This window comes from Heterodontus francisci, chromosome 47 (genome assembly GCF_036365525.1).
Source record: "Heterodontus francisci isolate sHetFra1 chromosome 47, sHetFra1.hap1, whole genome shotgun sequence".
NCBI classification, from domain to species: Eukaryota; Metazoa; Chordata; class Chondrichthyes; order Heterodontiformes; family Heterodontidae; genus Heterodontus; species Heterodontus francisci.
In genome coordinates, this window is record NC_090417.1 from 11516300 (window position 1) to 11536522 (window position 20223).

Sequence of the window (20223 nt, forward strand, 5' to 3'; positions counted from 1 at the left end):
GTTTGCAAGTTCTCCCTGTGACCGCGTAGGTTTTTGCCGGGTGCTCTGGTTTCCTCCCACAGCCGAAGACTTGCAGATTGATGGGTAAATTGGCCATTGTAAATTGCCTCTAGTATAGGTAGGTGGTAGGGGAATTGAGGGAAGGTGTGGATGTGGTAGGAATATGGGATTGGTGCAGGGTTGGTATAAGTGGGTGGTTGATGGTCGGCGCAGACTTGGTGGGCAGAAGGGCCTGTGTCAGTGTTGTATCTCTAAATAAAATAAATAAATAGTATATCAAAATAAATGCTGATCCTGAAGTTTTATTTCCAAATATGATCCACAGGATTTTTCCAGCCTAAAAGCAACACAACGCTTTCTGGTTTTCAGTCTTCATTGTACGTTTTGTTAGCTATCTCTGCCACTGATGAGAGTCCCAGACTTGTGATTGTGAAGTACTGTAACTGAGCTGGCTGAGCTGCCTCCAGTGGCATTGTTTTTCCTGCATGAAGTGGAGAAGGCTGTCAGTGATTGCTTCGTAGCTGGACAAAAATAGCAACAGAGGAGATAAAAAGGAAAAATGGATAGTTGGAGGTGGGGGGGTCAAGCTGACGCTAGACTGTCTTATGCATTTCTGACTTGTGTACATTTTTCATTGACCTGGTCAGGTTTGGAAATGCGAAGTGAAAAGCTGCAGTGATGAATTGAAGCAGTTGTTTTGTATGTATGCAAGGCTTGCTGTTGCTGTGAGTGCTGTGAAATCTGTCCGACAATCAAAACAGGTTGAACTGTGGAAACAAAGGTTAAAATGTAACTTTTATTTACACACTAACTTGATTTATAGACAATTGTTTCTCTTCAAAAATTTAGAAAATCTGTTCCGTTGAAGCTTGAATTTTATATTTCTCAGCATGATCTTCTGAAAGTCATTTTGTGTTGAGGTTTAAATTTTGATTTGGTTTGATGCATATGTTTTATGTAGCATGTTTGAAGTGCAGAGAAGGAAAATTAGCATTGGTCATCCAGTTTCCATATTGCTGTGCAGTGGATCATGCTCAGAACCTTTTGTCTGGTGCAGTTGAATAATGGAGTGAGTGACTTCAAGTTGTTGCAATACTGTATGCACTGCTATATGGTCTCCTCCTGTCATGGAATGAAAGGATCAACAACATCTAGGCACCCATTCATTTCTCAGCTCAGCATTGTTTGCCACTCTGTATTCATATTGGTGCAGTATTTTGCCTTGGTGTTGAATATTTTCATGCAGTTGTGTTTTGCACTTGGATGAAGAGACATTAACAACGTCAAGAACTCAACAAGCTTCATGAAAGTAAGGCTCACAATGCTTCCTGTCAGGTGTGTTCAATGACCTTGACAAGAATTTAGACAGTAAGGCATCTCAGCAAAGCCAGATGCTGTCCTCACCCCATGTGCACTTAGGAGCTATACAGATGGAGGATTCAAGGGATAGTTGTGTCTCTTTCGCATTTACCCCCATCAGCTAAGAGTTTTGTCGTTTCTTGCAAAGCCTTGCTTGCTGCCCAGGCTGAAGAGCACACAAGCCTGGGTTTGTTGTTATGCCTAGCAGAGTCTTTTTGGATGGTGGAATTCGTTACATATGTCAGCAAGTTGAGCACTGTGTGCTGAGGAGTAGCTATAGATACACATTTAAGGTGTGTGATGGCTTGATGAATAAAGGAACCTTTTGAAATAAAAATCCATTAAATTATTCAAGGAAATAATTTGCAACCATTGTACCTGATGGTTGGCTACTTTTCAAGTAAAATTTTCTGAATTTTTCACCTCCATCCTGGAAAGGTGTTGTGGTTCCATTTTCATAATTTCCCCCTGATATGTGGTGCAGGAACAGTTTTCATAGCTCAACTCATGGCCCTTGGTGAAAGATGTGACCGTTAGACTTTGTTGATCTGAATTTGTTGGGGGTTGTGGGGGGTGGTGATCATGTTAATCTAACTCCATCAGTAAACTTGGATTTGCATTTCATCTCAGTTGGAGGCGGAGTATTGTTAACATCTTTATTCCCTTTCTTGCTTTTATATTTAAAAAAAAGTCTCTTCCTCAAGGTTGCTTCCTTTTCTCCTGCTTTTCACTTACTTGTAACCATATAATGAAACCAAGTAGCAGCTTAGACTCTGGCCAAAAGTTTGGACAGAGTCTTGTGTGCGGGTGATAATACAACTATGTCAATAGGCATCTGATTTCTCCTTAGGTCCGGTGGATGATGTATTGGATTGTGTTTGCAATCTTCACAACTGTAGAAACCTTCACGGACATATTTATTTCCTGGTAAGTTGTAAACTGTCTGAAACATATTGAAGCTAAGTGATTTTTGGAGATTTACTGGAGAGTGAGCGGTTGAAGAAATGTGAGTAGCAGGGGTCGAGAGGGGTAACGCTGTTCACTGGAATTTGAAATGGGAATCTTGACTGCATGTTGATATGGTTTTTGTGCTGTTGGTGAATAATATATTAATCTTCTTAAGTAGAATGGGTCTTAAATCATAGATTGGGGCATGGATTTATTTTCGAGTAATGGTTGTTTGCCAAAATCGTTTTTGCATCTTTTAGTGGCAAAGGCATGCTGTCCACAAAACCAAATGTCATTATCATTGCTCCTTTTTTTCTGGCTCCCCAAGCAGAAGGCCAGCACTGTGAATTTTGAACTCACTATCCTGACTGATTTGTTCTGTCGCATCCCTTCTGAGGTGTTAACTATTGCAGCTGTCCAAGACCTATTGGACTAATGTATTGCAGTGTGACTGCCAGTAAATTGGGTTAGCACTGAATCCTGAACTTAAACTGGTTATCAGATTTTGTGTGGTCGGATATTGTCAATATTGTAATGGTCCTCCCAAACTTATGAATGAATCTTAATCAGACGTCTCGCTTATGCATTTGTCATCAGAGATTTTAGGGTAAATTTGTATGATTGTGTGTAATTGTCGTTTACTGAATGATCTGAAATTCTTTCTCCACCTAAAGGTTCCCATTCTATTATGAAATCAAGGTTGCATTTGTTGTCTGGCTTTTGTCCCCATACACTAAGGGTGCCAGCATGATTTACAGGAAGTTTCTTCATCCCACGCTCTCTTCGAAAGAGAAGGTAAAGAAATTGAGTTATTTATGTCTCTTTAAGTTTCTGTTCAGCTGCAGTATTTAATGACTTATTGTACTTATGAAAAGCTTTTTCAAAACTTATCAGTTATTTACAAATGAACTAATATAGTAGTAGTTGGAAGTTTTTGCTTGTGTTATGACAGTGAAGGATATGTAAATATTTTTTGTGACAACAGATGCTTTGACATGCAGTTGTTGCGTGCATAGTGGAGTTTTACCCTGCATCTCATCTGTCTTGTACTAGACCTGGGATAGCTGAAAAAATGGACAGTGGAGCTTCAGGTAACATGGGGCACAAGGGCTTGGCTTGCAAACTCCATTTGGTGCACTCTACTGCATTTCCTACGGCACCTTTGCACATCAAATATGACCACTTTTCCTGGGGAAGGTGACCAATGAGTTGAGATGCCTTTTTAAGCCTTTCCAAAATATTTTAAACTCCTATTAGACCACATCTGTTTGCTCATCCCTTTTCACTTGGCTGGAAGTTACATTTTCCTATGCTTTAACCAGATCCCTCACTGCAGATATCCACAACTTGAGCTCTGAAGGATTATGATGCTGACCACACAACTTTGCGTGCAATCATCACACTGTACTTCAGATCTGCTTGTTCTTCGTAACTCGAGACTGAATTGCAAGAAGACTCAAATACTTAGGCTTAAGTGTCTAAAATAGGAGTGTTCTGTTCCCTCATACTTGCTTATTACAAAATCCATAAAATAGTAAAGGAAAACAGCACTCGGCAAAAAATTAACCCATGTGTGGGAACTTTCACAGTGGCCAAGCATTTATTTTTACCCAAATTTGAAACTTCAGAAGCCATATCATTCCTATTGTTAGATGACCAGAAGTGCAGCAGTGAATCCAGATGAGTTCTGCTCAGTATCGCAATGCAGTTTGGACTTGTGTTCCATCCCTCAACTCACTGTGTTATTTTCCTTGGCTGTTGGAATGGTATTCTTGAGGAAGTGTGAACAGGGGTGCTTTGATTTTAAAAGTAGGAACTGAGCATGGGAAATTTTATTACTTGTTTGTCTTTTGGTGCTGAAGTCATCCGTCTGTGAATAGATTGCCTTTCACCTGGTTCGCGAAAGCAGATTGTGACCAAGTAAATATTGATGAATTTTATTTACAATTCAATTAGTATCGAAGGTAAATCATTGCCTAAATCTGACATTTTTTTGAAAAGGGCATAAAAATACCAAGAGGTGATCTAAAATGTGATTTGCTGGAGGCTAGAATTGACAGGTCATAATAACTGTTGTTTGTCGAAAAGGTAACTAGAGTTTTCTAGTAATGGTATCCACCTCACTGTGACTAAAATATTCAAACTTTTAGTGAAAAGAAATGAAGACTTGCATTGATATAGTGCCTTTCGCAACCTCAGGGCATACAAGAGCATTTGACAGCCCATGAGGAACCTATGAAATGTCGTTATTGTTGTAAGGTAGGAAAGGCAGCAGACAATTTGTGCACAGCTCTTGGTTGTAATAGCGCAATGGAATTGTATGCTTCAGAGATCAGACAAGGCCTCCCTTTCATCTGAAAGATGACACCTCTGACAGTGTAGCACTCCCTGAGTACAACACTGGACTGCCAATTGAGATTTTTGTCTTGAAGTGCCTGGATTTAGACTAAAACTGACACACAACCTCGTGACTCAGATGAGATTACTACCCACCAAGCCACACCTGACTGTTGGAAATGAGGCGAAATTAACTGCTTCATTTCTTCTCTTAAATTTTTATTCTCTTAAATCTTCTCTCATAAGTGCCCACACTTCAGTTGTGATCTTAGCATATTATCAGGCTGTTGAAATGTAGGCAGCATAGCTGAGCACAATTCCAAGAGCTTGAATAAAAACTAAGTGCTGGAAATACTCAGCAGGTCCAGCAGCATCTATGGAGAAAGAAGCAGAGTTAGCTTTTCAGGTCAGTGACCTTTCGTCAGAACTGGCAAATATTGGAGATGTAATCGGTTCTAAGCAAATAAAGCGGGGTTGGGGGGGAAAAGAGAAGAAAAGGGAAGGTATGTGATAGGACAGAGGGCCGGACCGATTAACTGACAAGGAGGTCATGGGGCATTGGCAAAGAGTGTGTGCTAATGGTGTGGTGAAAGACAAAGCATGAGTGCAGAGGGAGTGTTAATGACAGAATAATGAGCAGCCCTAGTAAAAAGCACAAACATGAAAATACCAGTCAGCAGGCACATGGTAAAAAAACAAAAAAAAAAATCAAATAAAAGACACAAGTACCAGTCATGCTCTGAAATTATTGTAGCTGTAGTGTGCCTAATTGGTAAATGAGCAAGCCCAGGGCAGAGATGTGGGCATGACAGCATGGGGTCTGTGTAGAAATTACAAGTGACAGGAAGCTCAGTGTCATGTTTTCGGACCGAGCAGAGGTGTGTCGCAAAGCAGTCACCCAATCTGCGTTTGGCCTCCCCAATGTAGACCACATTATGAGCAGCAAATAGTATACTAAATTGAAAGAGGTACAAGTAAATCGCAGCTTCACCTGAAAGGAGTGTTTGGGGCCTTGGATAGTGAGGAGAGAGGAGATAAAAGGGCAGGCATTAGACCACCTGCGATTTCATGGGAAGGTACCGTGGGAAGGGGACCGGGTGTCGTGGTGATGGAGGAGTGGACCAGGGTGTTGCGGAGGGAATGATCCCGTCGGAAAGCTGACTTGAGGGGAGGGGGAAGATGTGTTTGGTGTTTGGATCACGCTGGAGGTGGCGGATGAACGTTGGGATGTGAAGACTGGTGGGGTGAAAAGTGAGGACAAGGGGAACCCGGTCGCGTTTCTGGGAGGGAGTGGAATGGGTGAGGGCAGTAGTGCAGGCAATGGATTGGACACGCTTGAGGGCCCTGTCAACCGCAGTGGGTGGAGAATCTCTGGTTGAGGAATAAGGAAAACATATCAGAAGCGCTGTTGTGGTAGCTTACATCGGAGTTGGAGAAGTTGGGAGCGTGGAATGGAGTCCTTCCAGGAAGCAAGTTGTGAGGAAGTGTATTCATGGTAGCTGTGGGAGTCGGTGCGCTTATAATTAATATTAATGGCAGTCTATCCCCAGAGATGGAGACTGAGAAGTCGAGGAAGGAAAGGGAAGTGTTGGAGATAGACCATGTAAAGGTGAGAAGGGTGGAAATTGGAAGCCAATTTGAATTTTACAATTTGTTGCGGGAGCAGGAAATGGCACAGATACAGTCGTCAGTGCACCGGGAAAAGAGATTGGGCAGGGGCCCTGATTATGGCTGGAACGAGGAATCTTCAACATACCCCACAAAGCAACAGGCATAACGTGAACCCAAGCCGGTACCCTTCGCAACACCTTTTGTTATAATGGAGTTGAAGGACATGTTCAATGTAAGAACAAGTTCAGCCAGGCGGAGGAGGGTGGTGGTGGTGGTGGGTGGGGACTGTTTGGGCCTCTGTTCAAGGAAGAAGCGGAGAGCCCTCAGGCTGTCCTGATGGGGCATGGTGGTTCAGAGAGATTGGATGTCCATAGTGAAGAGGAGGCAGTTAGGGCCAAGAAACAAAACATTATCGCAATGACTTAGGGTGTCAGAAGAGTCAAGGTTGTAGGTTGGAAGAGACTGGAGCAGGGGAGGAAAGATAGTCAAGATAGGAAGCAATAACTTCAGTGGAGCAGAAACAGAAAAGGATGAAATGATGGGTCTGCCAGGACAGTCCTGTTGGTGGATTTTAGGAAGGAGGTAGAGGTGGGCTGTCCGGTATTGTGGGACAATGAGAGGACTCCAGAGGAGATGAGGTCAGTGACAGTCCTTTAGACCATAGCTTGATGTTCGGTGGTGGGGTCATGGTCCAGGGGGAGGTAAGAAGTAGTATTTGAGAGTTGGCGTTCAGCCTCTGCAAGGTAGAGGTCGGTATGCCAGACAAAAGCACCATCCTTGTCAGCAGGTTTGATCACAATGTCGGGGTTAGACCTGAGAGAACCGAGTGCAGCAAGTTCAGAGGGAGACAGGTTACAGTGATTGAAGGGAGTGGAGAAATTGAGACTGTCGTGGGGAAGAGGCCAGAGGGAAGGGTCCAGGTGGAGGGTGAATGCTGGAGATGGGTGAATGGATCTGCTGGTCAGGGGGAGGACTCTTGGTCAAAGAAGTGAGCCTGGAGGCGAAAGTGACGCAAGAGGAGCTCAATTTTCTGCTGAGTGCGAAATTCATTGAGGTGGGGGCGTAAGGGGATAAAATAGAGTTCTTTATTGAGTACAGATTGTTCAGCGTCAGAGAGGGTCTAGTGAATACTCGACAAGGGGTCTTATCAGAAGGCATGGGGTCAGAGGGAAGTGAAGGGGAAGAAGGATCCGGAAGAGCTGGGCTTGCTTTAATTTAATTGTATTTAATTAATTAGTCATTTAATACAATAGTCAACCCGAAACAATCTTGATCTCACCTGCTGTTAATGCAAATATGTTTGCCAGGGTAAGTCAAAAGCTCACAACCAGCAACGTGAAATCCAATGTCATTGAGGGAAAAATGAATTCGCAGCTGCAATCTTGTTTGAAAATCCTCAGTCTTCGTTTAGTAAATATTTTCTATCAACTTGCGGAGTCGGCTCGTGGGGCCGAATGGCCTGCTCCTGTTTCCAATGTCCCAGAGCGATACAGTCCACAGCCATTTCTTTGAGTTTCTTGATTCATTTACATTTTTCACCAAAAAAATGCTTTATATTTCACCCTTTGCTGAAATGTTGGTCTTGCTGAAATGCAGTTAATAATGCTACACAGGCAAATGCAGCAGCAGATCTCTCAAAAAGAAAATGAATGGCCAAATAGGTTTTGGTGGTATTTGCTTAGCAAATACAGTGTATATCAGAACAACTTCCTGTGCTTCACCTGGTTCTGTGGGATCATTTTTTCATGACCAACAGATCGGATGGGATGTATCCCAAAAAAGTTACCTTGTATTCTGCAGGCCTCCCTCTGAACATTATTGGAGTGTCACCTTTGACTCGAGCTTCAAACTCAGTTGTGGGTGTTATGCCCATAACCTCTGATTAACAAATGAGCCACACAGCAGGGCCAACTGAATTTGCCTTGCTTGAAGGACAAGCAAATATTGTCCTGTGTATGTCAACGCCTCCTCCAGCTTGAAAATGGACAGGTAAGGGGAGAATAATATTTTGAAAAAATATCAAGTAACAAAGTGTGGCATCTTCTCATTATTAGAAAGGCAGATTTGTGATTGTGGGCCTGTTAATCATGTATATGTCAACTGTTCCAGTGCATCTAATCTGATAGTTTTGCTGGCTGTCACGGCCATTTTATTTTGGAAGAAAGGCAGTCATCTTTACTTTCAGTGAATAAATTCAATTATTAAATTTCAATGTGATTGTTTGCCTTCAAGGTTTTGAGCAGCCGAAATGTGTTTGGCACATTTTGCAGAATAACATGCTTTATTTCAGGTTTACTGCACTGTATTTAATTTTAACAGAAATTGCTCGATATGTTTGAGGTCTCTTAACAAACAGAGAAATTGTTTCAGTTGAAGGGTCTATACTAAAAAAAAAGCCTTTGAGGAAGCAGATGCTTTACTTTTGGTTTTATGTCTTCCCTCTCTCTTAGGCAATTGATTGCTACATCATGCAAGCCAAGGAGCGTGGCTATGAAACCATGGTGAATTTTGGCAGGAAAGGACTAAACATGGCAGCAACTGCTGCTGTAAGTGCTGCCACAAAGGCAAGTAGTCGTACGCTTCAAATATCCTGTACTCCAAACACAGTCCAGCTTTCTTGGGGATTTGAAAAATAACCTTGTCTGGATCAATTATTCCACCATTGGGTCTGTCTAAGATAGGACCTTGCAAAAGAGCATGAAGCAAACACCATACCAACTTAACTGGATCACCCTGCAGATTTGATTTCTCAATGCATGTGACATTTGCTAAAGCTACCTTTATTTCCTATTGCAGTTGCTTAGAGAAGGGTGGCTTGTTATAATTGAAAGCACTGTTCGGCCATTAAGAAGTCATTTCAGAATTAAGAACTTGGTTATGGGACTTGAGTCGCATGTTGGATAGCTTGGGGTAGCAGGTTCCCTTGTTTGAAGGGCATTAATGGAAATGATTTTCAGAAAAGTTCGCTTTTATAGCCAAAAATGGGCAGAGTTGATGAATTTTGTTTCGTAACTTTTAACGATGGAACCTGAATTTGCAGCCTCTGTAGCATAAGCAGTATGTTTGCATACTTGTGAAGCTGTGCTTCATTGTTAATTGTTTTTGTTTATCCAAGTGCAATATGAGCTTTTGAATATTTTTCTTGTGGGCTGGTGGTCTGTTATCTGGGCAATGCTGCTGCACCCTTTTTTAATTAGGATTTACTTATGTACGCTAACATCGAATTGATTGCAAGCTCGATAGGATTTGTTGTAATTTTGTCTGTGGTAATTGTGGTAACACTTGAACACACAGCAACCAAGTTTTGAAACAGAATGTATGAAAAAATTGCTAAACATGAGTACTTCCAGGATAGTAGTAACTGTTATTTGGAGATGGAAAGAGAAAAAGCACTGGAGATGCATAACAGGTTTGCCAACTTTGTTTTTTTCCTTGTTGGCATGCACAGCATTTGTGCTCCAATTACTATTCTATGACACGGTCACCCTGGAAATGTTGCTGTGCCTTTCTCTATCAAATGCTGACCACTTGTATATTTCCATCAACATGTGTTTTTATTTCAATCAAATGTACTAGCTGTTTGAGTGAAGTGTCCTTCTTGTTTTCCATACTGTAGAGTCAGGGAGCTATTGCTGGACGCCTGCGTAGTTTCAGCATGCAAGATTTAACGAGCATTCAGGGCGATGAGCCAGCACATTACAGAGACCCGCTTTATCCTGATGAACTGATGGGAAGGAAGCCCATCTCAGCCGTACGAGTGGAGTATTGTGAGTCTGTATTGTTTTTGTAGATGTGGTCTTGAGGAAACGTGGGACAATACAGCATAATCAGTTGGAAGATAAAGTTAGCTTTATTCCCTGTTCAAAGGTGAAAAGGGACATGGGTCACATGATCGTATAAGTGAAGAGACGACTGTGCTCTGCACAACAAATGCAGTATTCAGGCAATTCTTGAGTTTGGCAATGGGTCATGTCCATGTACAGTTTGTGGTTTCAATTTATTACTTTTTTAAAAATTGCTGCAGTCACCAAGAAATGCAGTACAGAATTCAAAAGGAAAGTGGTGAGAATGTGCAACGCTATCATGGAGATGGTGAAAACGAATAGTATGGATGCGTTTCACTGGAAGTTGGAAAGCCGATGAGGTAGAAGGGAATAGAGGGCTATGATGATTTGCAATGATCAAAGATGGGAGGAAGAACGAATGGGACATAAATGGCAGCATGGACCGAATGGGGCCAAATGGTCTGTTTCTATGTTTCGAGGCAAAGTTTGCTCCCATTTGCAAGTCTGGAAAAGATGATCTATACTGCTGGTCTGTAACTAACTCATCAGGACAAATCGTGACCTTGGTATTCCTGTGGAACATCCATTTATTTCTTTGCATGCCTTTCCGTTTATGCTGAAAAGTCCCCAAATGACGTCTTTGTGGCCACGTAGTAAATCAAATGGTTACGATCACCAGCTTAAGAATATTGTACCAAGTCATTCTAAAATGTGTAAACATTTCAGTTTGATAAGCCTGAGGTGTGGAATCCTATTTGGGTCAAGCTAAAAGAAACCAGAGGCTGAGGAAAAGTTTGAGAGCTATCATTAGCTGTCATCACACACCTCTGAACGGCATTGGGGAAGCCCAGAGAAAACCTAAGGAGGTGTGTTCTGAGCTGTACATATCCAGAAGGTTCAAAATTCAGTTGCAGTTGTACACTTGGCTTCAGCACCCCTTGTTGAAGAGAAAAATACATTGAGGTTCCCAAACCTGTTGATTATCGAGTCATGCCCACCAGCAGGTGCTTGTTTTTGGGAAACTGATGGGGGTTGCAATGAGGAGTTGGGGAGCTTGCTGAGTTACTATAACATCACACGTGGAGAATGGCTGTTCAGTGAAATAATGGAAGGGTGGTCAACACATATATTCCAACCCAAGTCAGTGCCTCCCGGAGAGAGGCAGAGGAAATGGTCATGATTGTTTGAATTGAGGTATTATTTGGGAGGTGAAATGAATGTTGGTGTACTAAGTTCATTTTCTCTTTGTGCTTTATTTTTCTTCAGCTGAAAGACTCCCGGGAAATGCTTTAAACAATCAATATGTAGACGAGAGTGATTCTCTAGATGAGTACAAGTCTGACGGGGAAGCAGAAAACCAAAGGAGCTCATTGCGTCATGTTGAAGTACCAAATATGAAACGGACCAGACGAGTCCAGGGCCATCAACTGGCCAGAAAAAAGCTGCAGGGAAAAGAGGTAAGAACCTCCTGTATAACCTGGGAAAAAAGATTTCAAAAAAATTAGTGAGATCCTTTCAAGTGACACTGACGACAAGTGTCTGTTATTTTCTGGATGGATGAGCTGCATGGGCCAAATGGACTTCCTCGTCTGTATTTGCCTTGCACAGAATATGTGATAGTTCTCTTTAAAAAGAATGTAATTATCTCAGGGAAAAATTGATATGAATCAAGTGGCATCCTGACCTGTCAGTGCAAATTGCTGGAAGAGCTAGTGTCTTGCCTGAAGTGCCCTCTGCCCTGTGCTTTTACTGTTCAGAATTGCTTGCAGTTACCTTGTCGTTCTGTTAGCTTCAACACGGAACTGGTTATCATGATAGATTTACTGTTAATAAGTGAGAACTTACATGTTACCTTAATCCATTTTATGATGTAAGCTTGTCTGGTCAGGTAACATTAGGCTTTTTACAGGACTTGATGTTTGTATTTATTTTGTACATTTGGTTTCAATTTATCTCCAGTTTTGCAGTTTACTTGGGTAGTCTGCTCTGTGGGGTTCTGGGCTGGACTGCTGATGGCTGGTGTGAGCTACGTTTTTTCGAATTAGGATTAGAAAATTACAGCGCAGTACAGGCCCTTCGGCCCTCGATGTTGCGCCGACCTGTGAAACCATCTGACCTACACTATTCCATTTTCATCCATATGTCTATCCAATGACCACTTAAATGCTCTTAAAGTTGGCGAGTCGACTACTGTTGCAGGCAGCGCGTTCCACGCCCCTACTACTCTCTGAGTAAAGAAACTACATCTGACATCTGTCCTATATCTATCACCCCTCAACTTAAAGCTATGTCCCCTCATGTTTGCCATCACCATCTGAGGAAAAAGACTCTCACTATCCACCCTATCCAACCCTCTGATTATCTTATATGTCTCTATTAAGTCACCTCTCCTCCTCCTTCTCTCCAACGAAAACAACCTCAAGTCCCTCAGCCTTTCCTCGTAAGACCTTCCCTCCATACCAGGCAACATCCCAGTAAATCTCCTCTGCACCCCTTCCATAGCTTCCACATCCTTCCTATAATGCGGTGACCAGAACTGCACGCAATACTCCAGGTGCGGTCTCACCAGAGTTTTGTACAGCTGCAGCATGACCTCGTGGCTCCGAAACTCGATCCCCCTACTAATAAATGCTAACACACCATATGCCTTCTTAACAGCCCTATTAACCTGGGTAGCAACCTTCAGGGATTTATGCACCTGGACACCAAGATCTCTCTGTTCATCTACACTACCAAGAATCTTCCCATTAGCCCAGTACTCTGCATTCCTGTTACTCCTTCCAAAGTGAATCACCTCGCACTTTTCCGCATTAAACTCCATTTGCCATCTCTCAGCCCAGCTCTGCAGCCTATCTATGTCCCTCTGTACCCTACAACATCCTTCGGCACTATCCACAACTCCACCGACCTTAGTGTCATCTGCAAATTTACTAACCCACCCTTCTACACCCTCTTCCAGGTCATTTATCAAAATGACAAACAGCAGTGGCCCCAAAACAGATCCTTGCGGTACACCACTAGTAACTAAACTCCAGGATGAACATTTGCCATCAACCACCACCCTCTGTCTTCTTTCAGCGAGCCAATTTCTGATCCAAAGCTCTAAATCACCTTCAACCCCATACTTCCGTATTTTCTGCAATAGCCTACCGTGGGGAACCTTATCAAACGCCTTACTGAAATCCATATACACCACATCCACTGCTTTACCCTCATCCACCTGTTTGGTCACCTTCTCGAAAATCTCAATAAGGTTTGTGAGGCACGACCTACCCGTCACAAAACGGTGCTGACTATCGCTAATGAACTTATTCTTTTCAAGATGATTATAAATCCTGTCTCTTATAACCTTTTCCAACATTTTACCCACAACCGAAGTAAGGCTCACAGGTCTATAATTACCAGGGCTGTCTCTACTCCCCTTCTTGAACAAGGGGACAACATTTGCTATCCTCCAGTCTTCCGGCACTATTCCTGTCGACAATGACGACATAAAGATCAAGGACAAAGGCTCTGCAATCTCCTTCCTAGCTTCCCAGAGAATCCTAGGATAAATCCCATCTGGCCAGAGGACTTATCTATTTTCACACTTTCCAAAATTGATAACAGCTCCTCCTTGTGAACCTCAATCCCATCTAGCCTAGTAGCCTGAATCTCTGTATTCTCCTCGACAACATTTTCTTTCTCTACTGTAAATACTGACGCAAAATATTCATTTAACACTTCCCTACCTCCTCTGATTCCACACACAACTTCCCACTTCTATCCTTGATTGGCCCTATTCTAACTCTAGTCATTCTTTTATTCCTGATATACCTATAGAAAGCCTTAGGGTTTTCCCTGATCCTATCCGCCAATGACTTCTCGTGTCCTCTCCTTGCTCTTCTTAGCCCTCCCTTTAGATCCTTCCTGGCTAGCTTGTAACTCTCAAGCACCCTAACTGAGCCTTCACGTCTCATCCTAACATCAGCCTCCTTCTTCCTCTTGACAAGAGCTTCAACATCTTTAGGAAACCATGGCTCCCTCGCTCGACAACTTCCTCCCTGCCTCACAGGTACATACTTATCAAGGACACGCAGTAGCAGCTCCTTGAATAAGCTCCACATTTCGATTGTTCCCATCCCCTGCAGTTTCCTTCCCCATCCTACGCATCCTAAATCTTGCCTAATCGCATCATAATTTCCTTTCCCCCAGCTATAATTCTTGCCCTGCGGTATATACCTGTCCCTGCCCATCGCTAAGGTAAACCTAACCGAATTGTGATCACTATCACCAAAGTGCTCACCTACATCTAAATCTAACACCTGGCCGGGTTCATTACCCAGTACCAAATCCAATGTGGCATCGCCCCTGGTTGGCCTGTCTACATACTGTGTCAGAAAACCCTCCTGCACACACTGGACAAAAACAGACCCATCTAAAGTACTCGAACTATAGTATTTCCAGTCGATATTTGGAAAGTTAAAGTCCCCCATAACAACTACCCTGTTACTCTCGCCCCTGTCGAGAATCATCTTCGCTATCCTTTCCTCTACATCTCTGGAACTATTTGGAGGTCTATAGAAGACTCCCAACAGGGTGACCTCTCCTCTCCTGTTTCTAACCTCGGCCCATACTGCCTCAGTAGACGAGTCCTCAAACGTCCTTTCTGTCGCTGTAATACTCTCCTTGATTAACAATGCCACACCCCCACCCTCTTTTACCATCTTCTCTGTTCTTACTGAAATATCTAAATCCCGGAATCTGCAACATCCATTCCTGCCCCTGCTCTACCCATGTCTCCGAAATGGCCACTACATCCAGATCCCAGGTACCAACCCATGCTGCAAGCTCACCCACCTTATTCTGGATGCTCCTGGCGTTGAAGTAGACACACTTTAAACCAGGTTTCTGCTTGTCAGGTTCACGTTGTCATCATGTCTTTCATAGCTTCGTTGGTGTGAATTAGATTGGTTTTTTTTTTTGCAGCTGTACCCTTCCCCTTGTTATTGAATGAATTTCACTACAAATTTAATTTGCAAAGCTCCAAATATGTTTCAAATTTAGACTTCTTAAAATTGAAGTGCTGCAGGTTGCTTTCTGTGATGCTTTGAGGGCCCCGAGTGGATGGAAATGAGAACTGCATTCAGTTTGACTTGAATTGCAATCTGTGCTGGAGAACAGGTTTCCAAGAAGCCCTTTTTAAAAAAAAATTGATTTTTTTTTGTATGTTTAACCATGAATCACTTTTTCAAATCAAAAATTATACATAATCCAAGTATTTTAAACCATTTTTCTTACCCCACTGCCCCCGCCTCTTTCCCCACCACTCAGCACCACCTCTACTTTTGTCCCTTCCTGGCAGCTGTAACTCTAATCCTCTCGACTGTCTCTCTCCCAGTTTGATATTATTCGAGGTGGAGTCTTCCACTGTTGGGCCAAGTTTCTTCATCTCCTGTGAAGGTCTCTGCAAATGAACATTCATCAAGGTTCACTGGAGTATAATTTGGAGCAAGAATCCTGCTGAATGTTCGTTGCTTTTTGGTCAGTCTGCATAACCCCACCCCCCCCCCCCCCAAAACTTTGCGATACAGAGGTTACTTGCAATGCCTCTGCTAGCTGCCAGCTAAGCTAACTTTGTTTTAAAAATCCAGATGCTGCTTCAACTGTTCAATCAGTTGTTAGAACCGAGGTGGGAGGAGTGCACTGTCTTTTCTAGTTCCACAGGTCATAACGTATATTTTAGTGTTTACCCTGCTTCCGGTGCAGCCAATCATATGCTTTTTTTAAATCGCAGAATAAAATACACTAACCAGGTTGCTTCAAGAAACAACAAAATGACAAAACAGTTTGAAATGTGCAAGTTCCCTTTTTAAAAGAGCCCAATTACACTTAAACACACACACAAAAAAAATACATAAGTTCTCTCTACAGAGATCTAGTACAAAAAAAAAAGGCAAAATAATACAAGATATGGAAGATAGTCAGTTGTCCCATTTTTGGTCTCGTGTCCGGATATTTGGAGACGGTCACTGGGCATCATTGCAGGAGCAGTCGGTTGTGTAGATGGCAGGAATTATTTTAGTAGGCTTTCTTGGAGAAATGTGGCATGACGGTTTTGTGCCAGAGTACACATGAATCACAGGATTTTTTCAAGCTTCTCGGAAGCTTTGCAGCACCATGAATTTTAGCTCTCCCACACGGGATCTTCGCAGGATTTCTGCCAAGAGGTAGCGAAGGTGGTGAGCTGGGTGGTTTCTTTTTCCTTGCCAGAAAAAGCACCGATTGTTTTCGAGCAGTTAACACCCCAACTAAACTGAAAACAATGCCCCAACCCCAGAGTGTCGATCTCCTGACCTCCATAAACCTTGAGGTGGTTTTTCTGTAACTATTTTTCCCCTGGTCACCAAGGGTTCTGTTTTTTTCGGAGCCCAAAGCACAAGACTTCCAGCACAGGTGTTTTTCCAACAATGTCTCGTGTCATTTTGTTGAACTTGTTTTTTTTTAAAAAAGCATCTATGGAATTTTCTCATGTTTAAGGAGGCTTCAAAAAAATAAAATCTTGAAGATAAGAAGCACTTTGGTAACACAGTGCGGATTGCTCAGAGTAAGTTGCTCCTGCAAACACCCGACACACAAGTTATGAGTCAAAACAAGGGCATGGGATACTGTTAGATCATTTATAACATGAAAAAAATCCAGTTTGCCTATTATCTAAAAAATGAAATTTTGTTTCCAGGTCGTGATGAAACCAGTAAAAGTTAGGGCAAAGAAGAAGGCTATGCAGTCTAATTTTGACACTTTATGAAGTCCAAGAGAGAGAGCATTTCAACTTTCTTCACCATCACTGAGCTGCACAAAGTTGATGGGTAAAATTCACCACTGCTATTTTTAATCACAGGCTGTTCTCAAGTAGCCAAATCTTACCTTGTGAAAGTGGGTAAAATATTTTTCCATGTTGTTACATGGCCCTTTTTAAAAGGGTAAGTGTCCTGCAGACAATGGTACCACAGGTTGGACCAACATTAAAGACATAAAAGCTCTTCTTCAGCCCAAGAGTGTTGAGGCCTAGTGTAAGTGAATTAACATATGATTGTGCAAGGGCATCTTATGCGTGTTTTTTTTTTAACAAGTCTGTTTTCTCCCGTTTCTTTGGAAATACTTGGCGTGGGTGGTTCTAAAGGAGTCTGGAACTCCCCTTTGTTAGATTCCAAATATCAGCATGCCATATTGGGGATTATTTTTAGTTTGCTTGGGAAGAGAAAACTATGTTCATGAGCTTGCAATGGCTCCTGTCATCACTGTTGAAGTTAGCCACGCTTTCAATTTAATGGCATCTGAGAATGCCTGAATTGACACTACTATAAGATATTAAAAGTTAAAGCTGCTCTTAATGTTTAGATCTTCTTACAAGTGTGATAATGGAAATATTGCTGCCTGTGGGATAAATGTAACAGATGAATTACAATTCTTTCTCGCCATATTTATTTATTTGAAATGTAAATACTGCTCTATCAAAATGAAGGGCCTCCTGTCATTTCAATTTGCTTGATTGTACAAGAGAACTTTGTGTTTTGTGCTGAAGTGTCTAACGGTGTCAATAGTGCAGGTCTGAGTTGAGTGAAGCTTCAAGTGGATGGAAATTTGAGAAGCTGTTAACATTAAATCTACTTTCATCCACATGGAATTTCAATATATTTTCCAACAAAGAAATATTTTTGTTGAATTAACATTTTCCAATTTCACCTGTCCCTCAAATAACAAGTGCCAGCCACTTGGTGTTGACCTTGACCATGAGCTTTCCCAGAACAGCACCTTTGAAAATCGTGGGACTGAAATTTTGAGCCATCCTCACAGCTGAGTTGGAGCGAGATGATTCTGAAGTAATAACACTCCCAGCTGGGCATGGTGGATCAGTCCAAAGTAAACCACATTGTGCTGGGTGGAGCAGTTCTGGGATGTTGCCACATGGCAGCTGTGGAGGTGGCCCTGTGCTTTCATTTAGAGCTCAAATTTTGAAATTGTTTTAAGTAGCTCAAAACTTATCAATATATCGTTCTCTACTTTTCAGTGGGGGAGGGCCCGTGGTGCAATAATCTAACCAAAGAGACTGCCCACACACTTGGCTTTTCCTTCAGGCAGTTGATAGCATTCAGCATAGCTTCAGGTCCTGAGAATCATCATCTTCCCCAGACTGCTAAAGAAATTCCTTGTGATGTGCTCCAGCTTATTTCAGTACTCGTTTGTGTTGTGTTAGAATGTCAGTGCATTGGGTCATTTCAGTTTGTCAAAAATTTCCACGCACAATAAGAGCATCTGTTAACACAGAAATACCCATAAAACTAGGTACAAATGTCACACCAACTGGAAAATCTGCACATTAGATACTCAAGCAGATAATGAGGCTGCAATCTAATATCCACTATCTCATAATTGGTGAAAGGAGCATCTGCTCTCTTTTCCAGTTTAAAATCACACAGAAACCTCTCCAAGTTGCTTTTCTCTCATCTCACTGCCAAGTTTCCATTCGACACTGTTTAACGTCTCACAGCAAATCTCAATGATTTGCAGCCATGACTCCTCAAGTTGCTCCTAACTAGGTGATTTGCATTCAGATCGTTGAAGTTGGGTTAAATTGGTGCATTTTCTGTTTATTGCATGAAGGTGGTTTGAGAGATTATTTGCAACTAAATGTTAGTACTGAAAAATAAGAACTGGCGTTCTAATTTGGAAAAATGCTGCCATTCTACCTTTGTTGACTAACTTGGACCTGGGGAAACAAAAATGGGACTGAAACAAAAAATAACTACTTGTAGTATTTAGGCAATGTCAAGCTGTACTGTTTATCTGAACAGAAGTTCTGCAGTCTGACAAATAATACACTGAACAGTTCTTGGTTATTATAAAGCTTTGAACCTCAGGTGATGGTAATGGTCCATGTGATGAGTTTGTAGCTTCTGCAGCAGCAGCACACCCCCAGGTGTGGGCACTGATAAAATGTGCAATGAGGACAATCCAGCAGGTTACCATTTTGAAGTGCACCATATTTCCTTCCATTACTACAGATTCACATGGTTCCTTTGCTATATATTTTCATGTGGAAGAAGAAAAACACTGAACTGTTTACATTATTATACAAGTTATGGCTAGAAATGTGTTGAGTTGATGTCTTAAACGCATTTCCGTTGAATTGATGAACTGCTTTGGGCTGTCACGAAAAATCCTTGAAGATGAAGAGAAAAGAGCAGGTTGCGTTTCAAGTGGACTTTCTTGTGAAATGTTGGGGGAGTTGACTGCAAGCTCCTCTCACTGTAATCATGGACTTGACAAAATGCAGGGAACTGAAATTGTCACATAAAATCCTCCTGTTTGTACCTCCTGATATCCACATTTCTACTGGCTTTTGTTGTATGGTGTTGATTTGTTTCTTAATCTTTTTTAAGTGGGTCTTTTCTTTTTAAAAAGTCAATGTTGTTTTCACAATAAAATTGTTGGCTATTAGTTGGTTGGTGTTTTTAATTTGTGTCCAGTTTCATTTGTTATTGATCTCTAAAGCAACAGCTGGTGTAATTCTGGCAGCTGTCTTCTCCGTCTTGGTACCTTCGCCTTGTGGTCATGATTTCAAGTTCCAGGACAAGTACTCAGGTGAGACATTCTTAACTCAACTGGCTAAGCACTGTCTGCTGGACCACCAGTTGGCAATATAACAGTAACTATCAAACCTGTGAGGCATTAAAAGGAAAGACCATCAACTTGGGAAGTTGACAATTGGTTTCTGCACCCAAGAACTTAAATTTATGCAGCACTTCTCACACAAGAGCATGCAAAGGTTATTTTTCACTGGTGGAGATTAGACTTGACAGTTCAACCTGGACAAAGAGTGTCAACTCAGTAAAGTTTCTTCCAGGAGAGGTGAAATGAATGAAGTTATTGTCAGAGTTATACAGCACAAAACCAGGCCCATCGTGTCCATGCCGGCCATCAAGCTTGTCTATTCTAATTCCATTTTTCAGCACTTGTCCCGTAGCCTTGTATGCTATTGCATTTCAAGTACTCATCTAAATACTACTTAAATGTTGTGAGGGTTCCTGCCTCTCCCACCCTATCAGGCAGTGTGTTCCAGATTCCAACCATCTCTGGGTGAAAAAAGTTTTCCTCCAATCCCCTCTGAACCATCTACCTCTCATCTTAAATCTATGCTCCT

General features: G+C 42.0%; 1 protein-coding gene across 1 annotated transcript in view; it reads left to right on the forward strand.

The window, feature by feature from the left end:
- Positions 1–19520, forward strand: part of LOC137357242 (receptor expression-enhancing protein 1-like) — a 38067-nt gene extending 18547 nt beyond the window's left edge. Inside the window, exons 3-8 of the mRNA XM_068023427.1 lie at positions 2210–2286; positions 2982–3102; positions 8706–8819; positions 9872–10022; positions 11307–11497; positions 16759–19520. Coding sequence (XP_067879528.1) covers positions 2210–2286; positions 2982–3102; positions 8706–8819; positions 9872–10022; positions 11307–11497; positions 16759–16827 — 723 coding nt within the window. The 3' untranslated portion in view covers positions 16828–19520. The remainder of the gene's footprint in view (positions 1–2209; positions 2287–2981; positions 3103–8705; positions 8820–9871; positions 10023–11306; positions 11498–16758) is intronic.
- Positions 19521–20223: the final 703 nt, after the last annotated feature.